The sequence below is a fragment of the Citrus clementina genome, unplaced genomic scaffold, assembly GCF_000493195.1.
Source record: "Citrus clementina cultivar Clemenules unplaced genomic scaffold, Citrus_clementina_v1.0 scaffold_3, whole genome shotgun sequence".
NCBI lineage: Eukaryota > Viridiplantae > Streptophyta > Magnoliopsida > Sapindales > Rutaceae > Citrus > Citrus x clementina.
Window position 1 is genome coordinate 40,770,763 of NW_006262339.1, and position 19,159 is coordinate 40,789,921.

Genomic DNA, 19,159 nt, shown 5'->3' on the forward strand with positions numbered 1-19,159 from the left:
ATGAAAGTGCCTACCACTGGAGCAAGAAGAAATTTTCAGTAAATTATAAATTAAATAATTATGAAAGGATTGATTTTTTCTAAAGGTTTTACTAGGTGCAACAATATTGAATTACCTTATTTAACTTAAAAGATACCATTGATTGATTACAGCATAGATATAACTTACGATATCTTAAACTCTATAATATTTATGATCCCATTCTATCTTATACACAAACTTGAAACTTATGTTAATTAAGTCTCAACTATTTTAATCATTCTCATTGAATCAATTTAGAGATTGATTATCGAACTAGCTGGTATTTTATAGTTAAGTATTTAAAGAAATAATATCTATGATTGATCATAATTATTGTTGAATCAATTTGGAGACTAGCTAATTTTCAAATTAATGTAATTATCTAGTGGTCAATTTTACTAAATAGAGTCTAATAGTTTTCATAATTGTGGAACATGGAACGTATACTTCATACTTAAAACTTATTGCATATATTAAAAAAATTAGATGATTAGTAATTAACATTTAATTATAGTTGAAATATTGATTATTAAATTAGTCTAATTGTCTAAGAACAGTCATACAATTAATTTCAACAGATAACAAGAACTATTGCAATAATTTATTTATATTTTGAAACATATCTCAACTATGAATTATTAAAACTAATATAGCTTCTTAGTTTTTACGCCAATATCTATTTTCGTCTTTTGTTTATCTTATTAATTTAAATTTAAAATCTATGTTAAAGATGTTCTATCAATCAATTTACGCTATTGCATTAATGAGATAAAATTGTTTTGCAATTAATCGAATCGTAAGCTAATAATTTTCAATATTTATTATTATTTCAATATTTATTAGTGTGAAATAACTAACTTAGGATAAATAAATAAATAGATTGATTTTTTCTTAAATTTTAATATCTTGTATTATCCCTATTAACTATTTGGTCCACTTAATTACTATAATGCCCCATAAATAACATATTTTTTATTGCATAACTGATTAGAACTAATATTTTTTCGACTGTAATTTATTTATTTTAAACCGTTTTTACCCCTAAAAAATAGTGTATTTGTAATGGTAATTAGTTAGTTGAAATTGATCTTGCAAATACAACTGCTATCGAAAATACTCTTTTCTACTACTTAAGGTGATCATAAATATTAATCATTAGTCACATGTCCATACTAGTTTTCAATCTATATTTATGTACTTATGATCGTCAATTTATCACCAAATAAGCATATTTATGGCGGCCTATTGGAAAAAGTGTATTTCTAACCTGGGTATTAGCGATTACCAACGACTAATTAAGGCCACTGGAAAAACACATTTTCAACAGCGTAACACTTGTTTCAATTGTATTCAGCAGTCTTAAAAAATTATTTTTATGACCAACTGTAGTTGCCTGGCGAACATATTTACCACACATAAAAACTAAAACATCCGAGATTTTTCTTTAGATACTTCTATAGATATTTTAACATTTTAGATTACAATATTTTTCAACACTTGATTTTATCATTAATTGTTGACTATGGTGACGACAAAAAATCTATTTCATTGTGCTAACCTCACAAGTGAAAAGGACTTCACAAGAGTACAAAACAGAGCCTTGATCTAATAATATTACCGAATATAGCATTTTGTTTCCTTATAAATGCAGAGAGGTTCTGTCTTTGCAGTGATTAAGGCAAGGGCATAAAAGATATTAATGGCTTTACTTATCGTCATCAATCTCCTTCTGTGTCTCTCAATCTTCGCCGTCTTCTTTGTTTTGCAAAGGCACATAACCTCCAGAAATAATACTAAATTACCACCAGGCCCGCAGGGCCTTCCCTTCGTTGGTAACTTACACCAGCTTGATGTTTCAAAGCCTCCAGTGTCATTTTGGGAACTGTCAAAAAAATATGGGCCCCTCATGTCCTTGCGTCTTGGTTTTGTGCCATCCCTAGTAGTTTCCTCAGCAAAAATGGCTAAAGAGATATTAAAAACCCATGACCTTCAATTTTGTAGCGGGCCAGCCTTGGTAGGACAACAAAAGCTTATCTTACAATGGTCTAGATTTGGCTTTTTCACCCTATGATGAATATTGGAGAGAGATAAGAAAAATTTGTGTCATTCATCTCTTTAACTCTAATAGGGGACACAATTTTCGGCCCATAGAGAAGATGAAGTTTCAAGAATGATTGAAAAGATTTCAAAATTAGTTGTTGCTTCTAAGCCCGTAAACTTAAGTGAGGTAACGATGTCTCTTACTAGCACCATTGTAGTGATTGAACGTGCTTATAGGCTTGCAAGTGACAACCACTTCCCAGGATCTCTAATCAGGTTTTAACAAGTTGCACAATGAGAAGATTAAACCCAGAAAGAATCAATTGACACAAGAAAAATCTTCAGTGACATAAAGGATCAAGAAACTAAAGAGAACAGAATCAATCACAACCAACACAAAGAACAATTACGTGGTTCAGTTGCACCAACAATGGCACAACCTACACCCACGGGAGAAGCTTTCTGGAGAGCTTTTAATGAACAACAATGGAGGATCTTTTACACAGCTTACACACAAGACTACAGAGAACAATTTTTCCACTCTCTCTAATCTCTCTCTTGATTTGTTTTCTCACACAATCGAATCAAAACTGTTACAGCAGTCAGTTTTATAGCTACCAGAGCAACAAACCAGCAGCCCAGAATGCACAGCTTGTTGACACGTAGTATATCGGCTTTACCGAACTGGCCCAAGCAAGATCACACGACCATCACGTGTATCATCACTTAAAGTTTGGTTTAAACGACATAGAGACACTGCCGTTTTGAAGCATAGTATTAGGGATAGCAATGGGGAGGGGAGGGGAGGGGACCAATCTCCCCGTACCCATTCCCGATATTTTGCGTATGTCTCTGTCTTTTCCCCGTCTCCATCAGAATTACTTAAGAGAATTCTCATCTCCTCCCTGAATAATAATAGGGGATCCCTGAGGATCCCCGATCCCCGAATAATTAATATATTTTTTTGTTTTCGATTTGAGTTAATCATATTAAAATAAAAAATTCAAATAAAAGTAAAGTTCGAAAAATATCTTACATTAATATCCATTACAAAAGTCACATACATTAAATTAGTAAGTAACGCATCATGCAAGGGATACAAACTTCTTTTACAAACTATCATGAATAAATTAATAGTCTAATACAAAATTGTTACAAATAAAATTGAATTTAGATTCAAAATTAACTTTTTCAATGGTGGCGTTGGCACTTTATAAATGTGGACTATTCTCTTTACAACACAATAGTTAAGTCGGAGCAAATCAAGAGCAAATATTAGATTAGATATTAAAATTGTGATTCGCTATGGGCAATTATAACATCTAAAAATAAATAAAAAATAGATTTAAGTTTAAAATATTTAATGAATATTAAAATTAAAACAAAATATTTGGTCTAATAGAATCTATCCGGTCTTTTTAATGTCCTAAATAAAAATTTAGGACTTTAATTAGTAAATTAGACCTAAAAGTTTAATAATATAAATATTTTGATATTTGTTATTTTTACCTATTTTTATAATTTTATAATTCAAATTTTATTATTTATTTACTTGTAATTTTAAAAAATAACAATAAAAATTAAAATTAAAATTAAAATGGGAAAATGGGTAGGGGATGGGGATTCCACCTCATCTTCATCCCCTCCCCGAATAAGAAATTAGGTAAAAAAATTTCTCTGTCCCTTGCCCGAATAAGAAATTGAGTATGAAATTATTCTCATACCCTCCCCGAATAGGAAAAATCTCCGAAAGTACCCGTCCCCATGGGGATTTTTGCCATCCCTAAGTATTATTAAGCAAACAAACACGTGCTCTCCCCGTGATCTTTAATGCTCATAAGTCATAACGCACCAAAACGCTGCCGTTTTATATCTGACGGGTTTGATTCACCAGCAGGCCTCACAACCATTATTTGTAGAATTGGTTTTGGCAAGAGGTACGTGAAGATGAAGCAACAAGTGAAAGAAGTAGATTCCATGCCTTGCTTGATGAAACTCAAGCCTTGCTTGTAAGCTTCTTTGTTACAGGTTATTTTCCTTTCATAGGCTGGATTGATAAGCTCACAGGAATGTTGCAACGCCCGCAAAATAACTTCCAAGAAATCGACAGTCTACCAGGAACTCATAGACAAGTTTCTGGATCAAAACTGAACAAAAATAGAACAGCTGCAACAGGAGGATGTAATTGATGTTTTACTTCAAATACGAAAAGACCGTGGATTTAAAGTTGATCTGACTATGGATCACATCAAAGTGCTCACGGTTGATAATTTTATAAATAGTTAATTATCTCTAATTCATGCTTAGGGGCGGACTCAAAAATTTTGTGCAGATACCCACTCTTACGGTGTTGTAGAACATTTTACAACATTTAAAGTGCTCTCTGATGTTCCCATCTGAGCATAATATTTACTAAGAAAAACATGTATATATAGTTGACTGAAATAGAATTCAAGGAAGACATTACATAATACGAATTTGATTTATTTCGATGGAGTTTGATTAATGAAAGTATATGAAAGTGTAAAGAAAGTGGTAAAAAAATTTGGTTATGTAAAAGTTATATAGGCAACATATTATTGTCATATTCCTATTAAGGTACATTTGATTGTGATGATTATGCAAATAAAATAGATCCATATATGTCTTTAAAGATGGTTTTGACTTAAACTCGTGGAGTGTTGAGAAGGAAAGAAAAAAAAAGTTTTGTACAAGATATTTTAGATAATACTACTGAAAAATTATAAAATATTTTAGAAAGTATCTTTTACAAAGAAGTATCTGATTTTTTTTTTTAAAAAAAACAACATTATAAGTTTCTTAATTGATGATACATTTTTTAGAAAAGCCTCATATACGTCATTTGGATTTAATTGTATATGAAGGGTCAGTTTAGTAATACTGTAATTTTTAAAATAATTGTTGTTAGTTCTGCTGTAAAAATAATCAATTGTAAAAAAAATCAATTAACCGTTTAGTGAAATTTATTGTCAAAAGTGCTGTAAATTTTAAAAAATAGTCGTATGTATTTAGCATAACCTATAAACTTATTTAAAGATTTATAAATTTACATATACTATTTTTTTATTGTGTATATATAATAAGTGCTAATTAAAATAAATATTTTTAGCAAAATTTTGAAAAGCCAAAAGTAATTTTTTTTAAAAAATGTTAAATACCAAAATTAACTTTTAAGTTTCAAAATTAATTTTAAGTCTTCCAAAACTATTCATTTTTGTCAAAACACGCTTACCAAGTTCCAAAATCTTGTTCAACAATGATATTCTCACAAAAGTGAGTACAAAGCTTAGTTCAACAAGGACCTTTTTGCAAATTATTTCAACGTTTTATGCTCTTTTGGAATTTATGAATTTTATTGATTTTGATTGATTGGAGCATTTCTCCTTCCATCTCTTCTACATCTATTCTTAAATTTCTTCAAAGTTTTAACTACATCTTTGTAAAGTTCTAAATGATTATCTTTTTCATAGAAATCTACATGTAAATTAATCCCTGAATTTATAATCATTAGTCTTCTTTGAGTCATAGACCATATCTTTTCTTCTAACATTTCTATATATATTCCTAAGTTATCTTCCTAATTTAGATACATTCTATCAAAGCTTTCGCATATAAATTGTAATTTGAGGTCTGCATCTTGTATTAACATCTCTATATTATTATTATCCATTTTTTATACTCAATTTTGAGTTCTATTATTAGCCTTGCACCTGTCCTGGATTATTTCGAGGGTAGATAAAATTAATTCTATTAATGCTATCCTGTTTTCTTCTTCAAATGAATCGAATATTTCTAGATCATTAATTCCTTTTATTTCTTCATTGTTTGCAGTTAATCTAGTTTTAACCACAGAAATTGTATAAGCAACTTGATATTCTTGACTAAAGTCTAAATGATCAATTGCATCTAGAAATTTATTAACAAATCTTTCCATTTTTAAGAAATTGAGTTACTCTTATCACTTCCTATCTTATAACATCTCTGAAAGTAAACAAGGCCTAACATGCTTCCATTTGTGGCTAAAATAAAAGAAGAGTTCATATCACTAACCAGTGTACTATCTCTCAGAATTTTAAAATAGACTCACTAATTACCGCCAACCATAGAGAGATCCATGGTTGGCACCGCCATAGCTCCACAAATCATACAAGATCACTTCAGTGATTGTTCCACACAGTCCAACGTAACACACAACAAACTGACCTAATAGGATATGTCTAAGTGATTTCCTTGCAGTTGTCTCTGGAAGAGTGCTTAGTAATAGAAAATCTTCTTCATTTAGCACAAGTATTGGCATGTAAGTTTCCTGGTTAGTTTTCAAAGGATATATAAGATATTTGGAAGATGATAATTTCACTCAAAAGAGGTTTATTTATTTCATTATTGAAATTGTTTACAGATGATGGTTACAGAGAATACAAAGATAGGTGAAGGTTAGACATATGATGTATTTTCCTTCTTACATGTTTCTATTTATCCTCTTAAAGAGATAAGGTTATCTCTTTTACATGACATATGTTTAAATTTCCTAGTGGATCGTGGATTCCCTTTTGATAAGGTGACCCCTCTTCTTTTTATCATTAAAGATAGTGGTTGTCTTCTTTTTCTAATGGCAGACAACTTTATCTTGTTGTGGTGAGCTTTATCTTTTTGAAATCTTTCTTTTTGAATTTTTTATGATTTTAGGATATCATTTTTTATCTTTTTCAATGGGCCCTGTCACATGTCAATTATTAGATCTTCATCTAAAGACATTTCTTCCCCCATAAGAATCTCCTTTTGATCCTTCATCATAGTAGCCACATGATGACTGATACTTTAGCACCTTGCATATCTCGTGGTGCATCTAGAGACATGTCTTCTCCGCTAGAATCTTTTTTTGATCCTTCGTAGTAGTAGCCACATGATGACTGATGCTTTAGCGCCTTGCATACCTCATGGTGTGTTAGTAAGCTGGATTCCATGAGATTTTCGTATATTCTTTTTTTCTTTTTAAATATGCCATGTCTGGCTAAAATACTTTCTTTTCTACTCATAGAAAATATTATATGCTCTTTTGTGGCTTCGTGAAGCCATATTTTCTCCTTACTTATCTTCTTAAGAGATTTATAGAGGACTTTCATTCCTATGGTCCTTTTGCTAGTGAGAGCTTTGGGCTCGAATAATTCAGGATGATAATCATTGTAAACTTTATTATCATTTTAAATTTGTCCGAAAGTATCTTTTTTACCAATAATGTTTGTAAATCAAGAAATAGTTAAAATTCTGCTAGGTGAAAATACAAGTTTGGAATTTTATTTTTGAGTGCAGACGAATTTTATTTTTTAATTGTGGCTGAGTTAGGTATAGGCAAATCTATACTGAAACAGTAAAACTCACTCATTGCCATCCGTAAGATTGCTATAAGGTTAAATAAATAAAAGAAATTAAAAGAAAATTTTGTCTGAGGATACAAATAAAATCGGAGCCTTAACAATCTTCGTTGGAAAAGAAAAGAAGAAAAAAAGAAAGAAACACCATACGCATCCTTTACTCCAATTAATTTTTCTTTTAAAAGTCTATTGTAGGTGTAAATTACGGCACCTCCACCAATAGGGGTGCGATCTAAACGTAATATACATTATAGAGATTGCACGTGCATCATCAATCCTGCATTCAGTGCTTCTCATGTTTTCTTTCTTTCTTATGTGTAATGAACGTTGATGTCCATGTGCTCCCACAGTTTTAAGTAATTTTTTTGCTTATCAAAAAAAAAAAAAAATTGTTTTTTTGAATTAACTATCCAAGTCCGATATATCCGAGTGGGTAATTGCACATTATCTATTCCCTGATGTCACATATTTTTGTCTTTCACTGTCCTTAAATTACAATGAAATGGAATAATATTGGCAACAGTAGAAAATATAATAAGTAAAAAATTTATAAAAATAATGTTTTGTTTTATAATCAAAAGTTTAAATAGAAATATGAAAGTAAAAAGTTAAACACAAAATAAAATAAAGAAAAATAAAAGAATTTTTTAAAAGGAGAAATATATTATCTTTAATTAGACAATGTTTCATTTTAAATAAGAACTATAATTTGTCATTTTGTTAAATTTGATTTAGTTTAATTTGATTGTATTTATTTCTTGGATCAGGGAATGATAATGATATTCATTCCTTATTGGTAGTGCTTACTTGCAAAAAATATGGAGGAATAAGAATAGATTTTGGGTGGAGTCCATAAATTTGAAAAAAAAAAATGAGAATCTCATTGGCATGAGTAGAGGTGGGAATAAAAATTGGGGAATAAATTTTTATCTTTAAAAAAATAAAAATTCATTTTTTTTAGATCATATTAATATGAAATAATTATTATTATTGATGTTATTATTTATACTAAAAATATTTATTATTTATTTTGTTAGTGAACAAATACATAACTGTAACTAAGGCCATATAAGTATCTTACAGTAATTCATTACGATTATAAGATAAAATAGACACATCAATTAGAATATAGTTTATTCTAATTTTGATTCTTACAGTTCAAGTATAAACTTATTCTAGTTCTTATTTTTCATTTTAATTCCAGTATATTTCGATATTAGCCTATTCTAATTCCTATCTATTCTGATCCTGGAAAAATAAATGCATCTAATTCAATTATAATAGGGGCATTAGAGGCTAAATTTAAACTTAAAGAGTAGTTCTGATATTAGACCATATTTTAAGGACATCTATGAAAATATAATCAACAAAAAAACGGTTACACCATCATCGTTTTGTTGGCAACAATAACGTTGAAGTGGTCTGTCTCCTTGCGAGTTGTGCAACCCCTTCGGTCGCAAGGAGATGCCAATCTTTTCAATTTGTCGATTTGCTTTCCTAAAGCAATAAAATAAAACTCAAAGCCCCACTTCAAAACTTGTGCAAGAAGGAGATGTAACTGACGTATGCTGTCTTTCCATTTCTTGGTGCATGTATATATAAGTCTGAATATCAGCTGAGTCGGCCAACACATGCAAGCAATTTTAGTTTTTCGGTCAGTATTGTTTCCTTGTCTTATGAATTTATCTTCAAATTTATTATATTTTCACTTCAATTATGTTTCTGGGTACTCGTTATTTGCTTTTCTTTGATGATTTTGGTGTTTTTCTTTGGCTCTTTTTTTAACTGTTTCTACTGGTTAATTTAGCTACTTAGATAAAATTATTTGCTAGAATAACTTAATCTTTTGCTATTTTATGTTCGTTTTATGTCGATTTAATTCGTTGTATCAAATGTTATCACAAATGATGCATGAGTAATTTCGTTAAGTAGGATATCTTTAACCCCTTTTTTTTTCTTTTTTCCTTTTTAAATTTTTTGGTCTAGAGAATGTTTATTTTGGTTCAATCTTGTGTTACTAAACTGTTGCGTTCATTTTCGCAAGTCTTTTTGTTGCTGTTTATGGGGCAATAGTGATTTCGTTTCACAAAATTCTGTAAATACTTATTATTCTTAGTTTGGTTTAAGGTAGTGCTAAGTTAATTTATCATAATGGCTTACATTCCACCACATAAGCGACACTGGAAGGACCTACAGAGGCCATCTCCAGCTCCACAGATGCTTGTGCCTAAATTCAACAGAAGCTTAAACTTGGGATTGCCCAAGCTTAATGAAGACGGGAGTGGAAATCTTGTGCATGCAGAGCATGCCGTATTCAGGTGGTTTGCTGTTGGCTTGGATGGTGATAGCGGCTTTCCTTCTTCTTTCCAATCTGAGCCGTCCTCAGTGGAGCCTGTTGAGCATAAAAGAGGAGTAAAGCCGTTAGTTTTAGTGAACAATAATCTGGCTGAAGGTTAGTGTTCTACCTTTTTTGTTTTATCTTAATGTGTTCTACTTTCGTTCTTGATTTATGTCTGGTGTTAACTTTAGTTATGTGGACATTTGGCTTTCTGGTTGGCAGACGATGATGAAGTGGGGGGAAATATATCAAGAAGCTCAGGGAAACCGGTACCAGAAAATGTATGGCCAGATGTATTGAGTGCTTGTAAGATTGTCAAGAACGAATAGGAGAAAAAGCCAACATTAGTTGCTGGATTTGGCAAAGTTCATTTCCATCGATATGTGATCTGGTTTCCATTGCTGCTATAGCGTGAATGTTTTGTGTTAAATCATTCCTCTCCTTTCTTTCGACTTTGAACTTAAAGCAACAAAAATGCATATTCATACTAAAATCTGACAGAAATCTTATGTTAGTATTACTTGATTTCTGGTGTGAGAAACAAATCAATCTCTTGCCGCCATGAGTCCGTGACCAAGTTTTATCGTTTGAATTTTCATTGGGACAACACATTATATCATTGCTTGACCTTATTTCTTGCTGTAAAAATGATTCCATTCTTCTATCACATCTTTGAAGCCTCCATTAGTTTTTGTATTACAAGTGCCTCAAAGAAGTAATTATATCATTCATCTCGATGCAGGAACAATTTACTGCACTTAGGAAGTGAAAAAGAATGTCAGGTTGCTGAAGAAACCACTTTGAGGCAAACGAAGTGATCCTTTTACACAAATGTCCCTGCTATATACATGGAAAACATTATAAATGAAGTTGTGCCAAAAAATTGGAGTTTATTTTGAAGAGTACAAGGATATATACCACGTCAAGGTAGTTCTTCTACTAAGAACTTCAGTATTAATTATCAAGTTTCTTTCATATCTCACTTAATTAACCATCGATACACCAACCCCGCCGCCCCGCGTGTAGTTGCCCGACAACAGGTGACAAAGCTCAACTATTTCATGCAAATCTACTGTTAAAGAAAATAAAACATTTGAGCTCTATAAGGCAAGTTTTCTGCTCTTGGCTAACTATTATTTATGGACAATGGATCGAATATTGTGTTTGTTGCCTGTATTTTAAAGGAGATTTTTGCTACTTCAAATTGCAACAGGCCTTTTGCTGTTTTGAATTAAATAGATGAGGGTTTGAATATAATGTTTTCAATGTGAATCAAGAAGGATCTATTCAAAATAAAAGTGATAAAGATTAAGAAAGAACTTAAGGTTATGTTTGGGAGGTAGGATTAAGTATAGGATTGGATTAATTTAGAACTCATTATTTATCTTATGTTTGGCAAGCTCCACTTTGGATTAGATCATGGGACTAAATTTGAATTTAGTCCTAAGATCATGGGATTAGCAATCCCAATTAAAACATGGGTTTGGTTAGGATTAACTTAAAAACAATTGTCTATTTAATTAATTATTACTTGAATATCTAATGAATATTTAATTTAATAATCACTATATTAAATTAATCATGAAAATTAATAATACTAGTAATTGGTTGCTTTTATATAATTTGCTAACTTTTTGGTAAAATAAAATATATTTAAAATATTTAATAAAAATTAAATCAAATGTTTAAATAATTTTTAATTTAATTTAACGTAATCTAATTTATATTTGTTTATTATAATTATGATTACCCAATAACTAATTTTCTGCATATTTAATCTTAATTAATTGTCCTTTAAATTAATATTAATAATGATTTTATTATTAAATATTCACAAATAGTTCATATTTATATTTAAATATCAAATTAAATGCTATTTAATTTCATTAAAAAATAACTTAATATAGTCCAATCTAATATTGTACCAAACATAAGACAATATTATATAATTCAATTTAATCCAATTAAATCCAATCCAGTCCAATCATGCGTGCCAAACGTAACCTAAGAAGCTAAGAGCTTTTAGAAGACTTTGAAGAAATAATATCAATTTGAAAGGAAAAGAATTTAAAATGAAGAAGAAAAAGATAATTCACAAGAAGTAAGACTAACTCTACATCTGATTGAGGAACAGGCTTGTTACTTCAACTATTATAACCAATTGAATTAAGTTAACAGTTAACAATTTTGTGCAGATACCCAATTTTACAGTCTTGTAAAATGGTTTATAATGCTGTAAAGTGCCTTTGATGTCCACCTGAGCATGATTAATTTAATATAATTTTATTTGCTTTTAACTAATTTACTATGTATATATGTATGTTGTTTGTTTTGCAGAACGTACTCGTTGCTGGAACAGACACGAGTGCAGCAACTGTGGTTTGGGCCATTACTTACCTAATGCAGAATCCTAGAGCAATGAAAAAAGTTCAACTGGAAATCAGATCGTTGATTGGGGGTAACAAAGGCTTTGTAAATGAAGATGATGTTCAAGAACTACATTATCTTATGGCGGTAGTGAAGGAGACAATGAGATTGCAACCCACAGTGCCATTACTAATCCCAAGAGAAACAATTCAAAAGTGCGTAATAGATGGGTATGAAATACCAGCTAAAACACTTGTCTTTGTAAATGCATGGGCGATAGGAAGAGACCCTGAAGCTTGGGAGAATCCGGAGGAATTTTATCCGGAGAGATTCGTTGATAGCTGTATTGACTTTAAAGGGCAACACTTTGAATTAATACCGTTTGGTGCTGGCAGAAGAATTTGTCCTGGGTTGAATATGGGAATCGCAACTGTGGATCTCGCATTTGCTAATCTTCTTTATAAATTTGATTGGGAAATGCCGCCTGGAATGAAGAGCCAAGACTTGGACTTTGATGTTCTGCCGGGAATTACTATGCATAAGAAGAATGCTCTCGCTCTTTTGGCTAAGTATCATGAGTAGGTAAATTAAGGCACCTCGGACCAACAAAGTGTTGGCTCCACTGGCAATGGAGTCCCCTTAAGTGGCTTGACTGGGTTTGCTCGTGCATCTCATGTTTCCTTTCTTTCTTCTTATGTATAATGAATGTTGATGTCTAAGTGCCCATAGGCTGAGTGGTTTTTAATAATTAAATTTCTTTTAGTTCAAAATTTTGGGAGGTAAGGACTAGAGAATAATGGTTACTCAGCTCACTTTCCTATACTAAAAAAAAAAAAGGTTGATATGAATGTGAATATTAATCTACTACGATCATTTCATCTCATATTTTTTCTCCTATATTTTTTTCTTTAAATTTAACTTCTATCACTTAACCTGCTATCTTTTTATATGATTGGATAGAGATTGAAATTTTTGCTGTTCCACCTCGATGTTAATGCTAATATTATCTTCACACCTTTACTGTAATTTTCTACTTCTACTATTAGATGCTGAAGTAATAATAGAGTTAATGCTAATATTATCTTCACACCTTTACTGTAATTTTCTACTTCTACCTCGATGTTAAAGTTTTGATAATAAAGACTGGTCCAACAGACCCAATAAAGCCATAAAAATGACCTTTTTTTTTTCTTTTCTTTTCTTTAAACAAAATTGGTCGAAGACCTAGCAAGTCTTTATTCTGCATTTTGATTGGTATTGAGAGGCCATTATTCTAGATAAGCTGGGGAATAAGTTGGGCTCTTAATAGAAATTTGTTAAAAGTCTCTTGGTGGTCACACAGCGCACAGCATGCGGCTTTTCTAAAGCGGATGGTGTTTTTAAAAGTCTTCATTCGGAGCGGGTGAGATTTGGAATGACTCACGAGAAATTCCACAACTCAAAAAGAGATTCGAAAAAGTAGTTTGTTTTTTTCTCTTTATTTTTCTTTTCCAAGTTGATATCATTGAGAAATTTCAAACTCAACATACAATATGTAGAATATATTTTGTAATAGAGAAATAATAGAGTCGCAAATTATTAATGTAAAACAACGTTGATTGAATAAAAACACAAAATAATACAAAAAAAAAATGAAGCATATGAATTTTTATTTAACCAATATCATCGCTTTTAAATGATGACTGAATTTTACCTATTGCGTATCTTGGACTAAATTTAATTTCAAAAAATGAGCTTCCAGCTTATTACTTATACGTATCTTGCACTTTGGTTTTACGATCACCATTGGATGGAAGAGTGGCTTGAGTTTGTTAATTGCTTCAGTCCCAGGACTAGTGTTTGGAAACATAAAATTTATCAGTTCAGCAGCTATAAATCTGTTTCATGATTGTTATTGCACACTATTTCCTATATCTTTGTCTCCATGCTCGTACTGAATTAGTGGCGCATTTGTCATCTTTCGCCTTTCATTAAAATGTGCTTATTATTTTTTATTTCAATCGTAGGATGGGAAGATTGATACTGATTCCATCTACAATGGGTTTAAAGACAACGTGAGGTTAATGTGGGAGCGTTTCTTGTCATGCCAGCAACTGTTGACATAAACAACAGACTGCAAGCTTCACCTACTCTCTGTTCATATTTGCATTTGTGTGCATCTTGTACTTGTTGTTGCAGAAAGATGAATATGTAAGAATAAGATCGTGTTTGTATGCAATGGTCAAATGTTTTTGCAAAAAATGTCGTTGCTTGAGTTCCTCAATTCTCATTCTGAACTTCAAAATTTGTACATTTCTTTAACTTAATTTTTTTTTTCTGTGTAATAGTAGTTTAAGTTTGGTAGTTTCTGTGTAAAGTGTTTTATATTTTCATGTGTGGAATAAATATCAATGGCCAACAACAATAAGAGTTTGATTTTATTTGTAAGACATGTCTTTCAAAATTAAGCTAGTGACATACTTGGATCACTTGGGATCCACTTGCAAATGTATTTTGAAGAAAAGTTTTCTCCCCGCCTTTTATGTAATCACACCCACCAGTAAAATGGTAATTTATTGAAAGGTCCTTGATGCCCGGTTAAAGTTATAATTAAATTAATAAACGTATCTTTTTAAATTAATAAACTCATCTTTTTGAATATGTTCATCGTTTTGTACGTATATTAGTATTTTTTTTAAATTCCTTCTATTTCTATCCTATTGGTTAGAAGCAAATATTTCACTGTAATCTCCTGTCGACCAAAAGGAGATGCCTTTCCCAAAGCAAGAAAAGAAAACACAAAAAGCCCACTTCAAAAACTTGTGCAAGAAGGAGATGTGATTACGCTGTCTTTCTGTTTCTTGGTGCGTGTATAGATATATACATACACACATAAGTCTGAGGATCAGCTGAGCCAACAGCCCACTAGGAAGCAATTTTAAAATTTTTGGTAAGTATTGTTCTTTATATCTTATGAATTTTTCCTTCAATTATCATATTTTCACTCAGTTTTGTTTTTGGGCACTCGTTATGTGATTTTCTTTTGATGATTTCGGTGGCTTCTTTTTAGCTCTTATTTTACTGTTTCCACTGGTTAGTTTAGCTGCTGTCTACTGAGATAAAATTATTTGCTTGAATAACTTAGTCTTTTGCTATTTTATTACGTTCAGTTTATATACAGTTGATTCATTGTAACAAATGTTATCATAAATGATTCTTGAGTAATTTCATTTATTTACTTTTTCTTCTTTCATAGTTGGCCTGTACGGTATCATTTACTTTTATCTTTTTTCAAATTTCTTTTAATCTAGAGAATGTTATCATAAATGTTTGTTTTACTTTTTCAAATTTCTAAGTATTTTTGTTGCTTGTTTATCGGGCAATACTGCAACAGTGATTTCAACTCACAAAATTCTGTAAATAGTTATTATTCTTAGTGTGGTTTTAAGGTAGAGTGAAGTTCATATTATCATAATGGCTTACATTCCTCCACATATGAGGCATACGAAGGACCCCCAGAGGCCATCTCCAGTTCCAGAGATGATTGTGCCTAAATCCAACAGAAAATTAAACTTGGGATCATCCAAGCATAATGCAGACATGAGTGGAAAGATCGTGTATGCAGACCCTGCCATACACAGATGGTTCATTTGTGGCTTGGATAATGATAGCAGCACTCCTTCTGTCCGCTTTGTGGAGTTTTCAGACGACCCTGTTGAGCATAAAAAATCGACGACCATTAATCTGGCTCGAGGTTACTGATCTGCATTTGTAATTTTATCTTAAATATGTCCTACTTTCTTTATTTATATGCGGTGCTAACTTTAGTTATATTGACATTTGGATTTTGGTTTGGTAGATAACGATAAATTATGTGGGAATACATCAAGAAGCCCATGGGAATCGATAGCAGAAAATGTATGGCCAGATGTCTTGAGTGCTTGTAATATTGTCAAGAACGAAATGGAGGAAAAGCCAACAATGGTTGCTAGATTTGGCCATCATCTTTTCCGTGAGTATGTGATCTGGTTCCATTGCTGTAACAGCTTGAATTTTTTATTAGGTCATTCCTTTTCTTTGGACTTCGAAATTAAAGCAGCAAAAATGCATATTCATACTAAATTCTGACAGAAATCTTATGGTCATATAAGTGCTGGCAGCTAAAATTATGAGCTTTACCATTAACCCTACCACCAGCTGTGGATGACTGTAAATCGGATCTCCAAGCCGGGGACAAAAGTTAAAATTGCTTTTAAAAGCCAAAGAGGAAAAGATTTGTAGAAAGAAGGAAAAAGAAAATGGCAATTTATAGTGCATGCACTTCTTTCAGACTTGTATCTCATAGAAGCTTTCATGGCATCTAGAATTTGGCTTTGGCTTTGCGTAGGACATTTCAATTGTTGCTGGTGGAAACAAATATATCCATTGTCTTAGTATTGCTTGATTTCCGGTGCAAGAAACAAATAAATCTATTGCCGTACGTGGCCAAGTTTTGTTGTTTGATATTTCATTGGGACAACAAAGTATACCATTGCTTCGCCTATATCTTACATCTTTGTATCATATATTTCCATTCTTCTATCGCATCTTTGAAGCTTCTACTAGTTTTCATATTAGAAGTGCCTCAAAGAAATAATTATTATATTATTTGTCTTAATGAAGGAGTGACATACTGAGCTTAGAAAATGCAAAAGAAGGTCAGGTTGCTGAATCTGCTTTGAGCCCACTGAGGAGATGCTTTTACACTGGTGTCCCTCCTACATACATGGGAAAAATTGTAAATGAAGTTGTGCCAAAAATTGGGGTTGGTTTTGTAGAGAACAAGGATATATACCATGTCAAGGTAGTTCTCCTGCAGTCCTGCTAAATACTTTAGTAGTCATCACCAAGTTTCTTTTATCTCTCACTTAATTAGCCATTGATTCCCCCCCTTCTTTTTCTTGTGTAGTTGTCTGATGGCACACGACAAATTACGTGCAAATGTACTGTTAAAGAAGATCAAAAGCTTCATCTCTATAAGGCAAGTCTTTTGCTACTGGCTGAGTATTATTTATGGACAATGGGTCCTAGATTATAAGTTTCCTCTTGTGTTAAGGAGACTTTTGCTAGTGGAAACATTGGAAACAAGACTTATGATGTTTTGAATTGAATAATATAATCTTTTCACTGTGAATTATGAAGGAGCTGTCGAAATATAAGCGATAGATATCAAGAAAGAGACGAAACCTTTGTGTCTCACAAGAGCCTTTTAGAAGTCTCTCCAGGAATTAGGGATGGCAATGGGGAGGGGAGGGGAGGGGAGGGGACCAACATCCCTACACCCATTTCTGATATTCTGCATATATCCCCGTCCCCATTAGAATTGCTTGAGAGAATCCCCGTTCCCTCCCCGAATAATAAGAGGGGATCCTCGAGGGGTCCCCGATCCCCTAATAACTAATACGTTTTTAAATTTAAATTCTGAACTTGATTTAATTATATAAAAATAAAAATTTAAACAAAAATAAGGTTTGACAATATATCTTACACTAAAATTAATCTATTACAAAAATCACACTACAACTTACAAACCATCAGAATAATTATTTTCGTCAATCTTCATAATCCTATAACAAAAAAAATATGTTTTTATCAATAATGAAATAAATGAAATGAAATATAGATACTGAAATTAATATTTTTAATAAAAGTATTAACTCTTACACCTCATGCTCCTCCTGTTCTTCCTCGAGTAATGTGACAAATTGAGAGATAATTACAAATTTAAAATCTAAAACAATAAAAATAATATAAACAATAAGAAAATTATCAGTCATATACCCTTAAATGACATCCGTATCAAACGTGTGTGAACACTTTTTAAGTGTATCACTCATATACCCTAAGTTGACAAAACACTTCTGCCGTCCACCAATCTGTTAACTTCCGTTAGAAAGTTAATAGAATTGTGGCAAATTGACTATTTTGCTCTTGAAACTCAAAATGAGGTAAAAATATAAATTTACCCCAAAAATTAACGTAAATTTTCAATACACAATTTTTTTATTTTGTTATTAACAATACATTTTTTTATTAAAAAAGAATTATTAATGGTACATATTATTAACATTTATCCATAAAAAAATATTCATATTATACCATAAAAAATTATTAACAACATATTATTTACAATTATATATATTATACCATAAAAATTTCCAGTTGGAGCTTGGAGGAGTAGATCTTCAAAAATTTAGGTTAAATTTTGGAGGAGTAGATTCGGTTGTAAAGTAGTTTTTTTTAGCAATTATTAATTATCCGATAAAATGGGATGACATGTCATTTTTATCAATATATATCATATGACATGTCATTGTTTACTAGGTAAATGGGATGACATGTCGTTTGTTTAATCAAAGTTTCGTCAATGTTAAAAGACTAAATTACCCTTATGATGTCAACTCTTGCAAACGGAAGTTAACGGATTGGTGAACGGCAGAAGTGCTTTGTCAACTTAGGGTATACGAGTGATACACTTAAAAGGTGTTCACACATGTTTGATACGAGTGTCATTTAAGGGTATATTACTGATAATTTCCCTAAACAATATGACTCATAATCTAAAACAGTATTGGCCCAAGGTCTTTAAAATAAGGTCTGGTCAAATAGTAATTCAAGACTACAACTAGTTAAGTAGGCTCGAAATTTTTATAGTTGATCTGTATAAATATTTTGATATTTGTTATTTATACTAATATTTAATATAATTTAAATTTCATTATTCATTTATTAATAATTCTAAAAAATAAAATCAAAATTAAAAATTAATACGAGGAAATGGGTAGGGGATGGGGATTCCACCTCATCCCCGTCCCTTCCTCGAATAAGAAACTAGGTAAAAAATTGTCTCCGTCCCTTCCCCGAATAAGAAATTGGGTATAAAATTGTTCTCATACCCTCTCCGAATATGAAAAATCCCTAAGGGTGCTCGTCCCCGTGGGGATTTTTGCCATCCCTACCAGGAATAATCTCAGTTAAGAGG

At 31.4% G+C, this 19,159-nt stretch overlaps 1 protein-coding gene and 1 pseudogene across 2 annotated transcripts; both read left to right on the plus strand.

Moving 5' to 3' along the window:
* The first annotated feature begins 1,720 nt into the window (after positions 1–1,720).
* On the plus strand, positions 1,721–14,429 carry LOC18046368 (annotated as a pseudogene).
* LOC112100052 lies at positions 9,589–10,551 on the plus strand. 2 transcript variants are annotated; one of them, XM_024187673.1, is made up of 3 exons: positions 9,589–9,906; positions 10,015–10,098; positions 10,535–10,551. In XM_024187673.1, coding segments are annotated over exons 1-3 (387 nt in total). In that variant the 5' UTR covers positions 9,589–9,605; the 3' UTR covers positions 10,537–10,551. The 2 variants fall into 2 exon arrangements, with proteins under 2 accessions (XP_024043441.1, XP_024043440.1); XM_024187672.1 differs by lacking the exon at positions 10,535–10,551 and having other exon boundaries at positions 10,015–10,126.
* Positions 14,430–19,159: the final 4,730 nt, after the last annotated feature.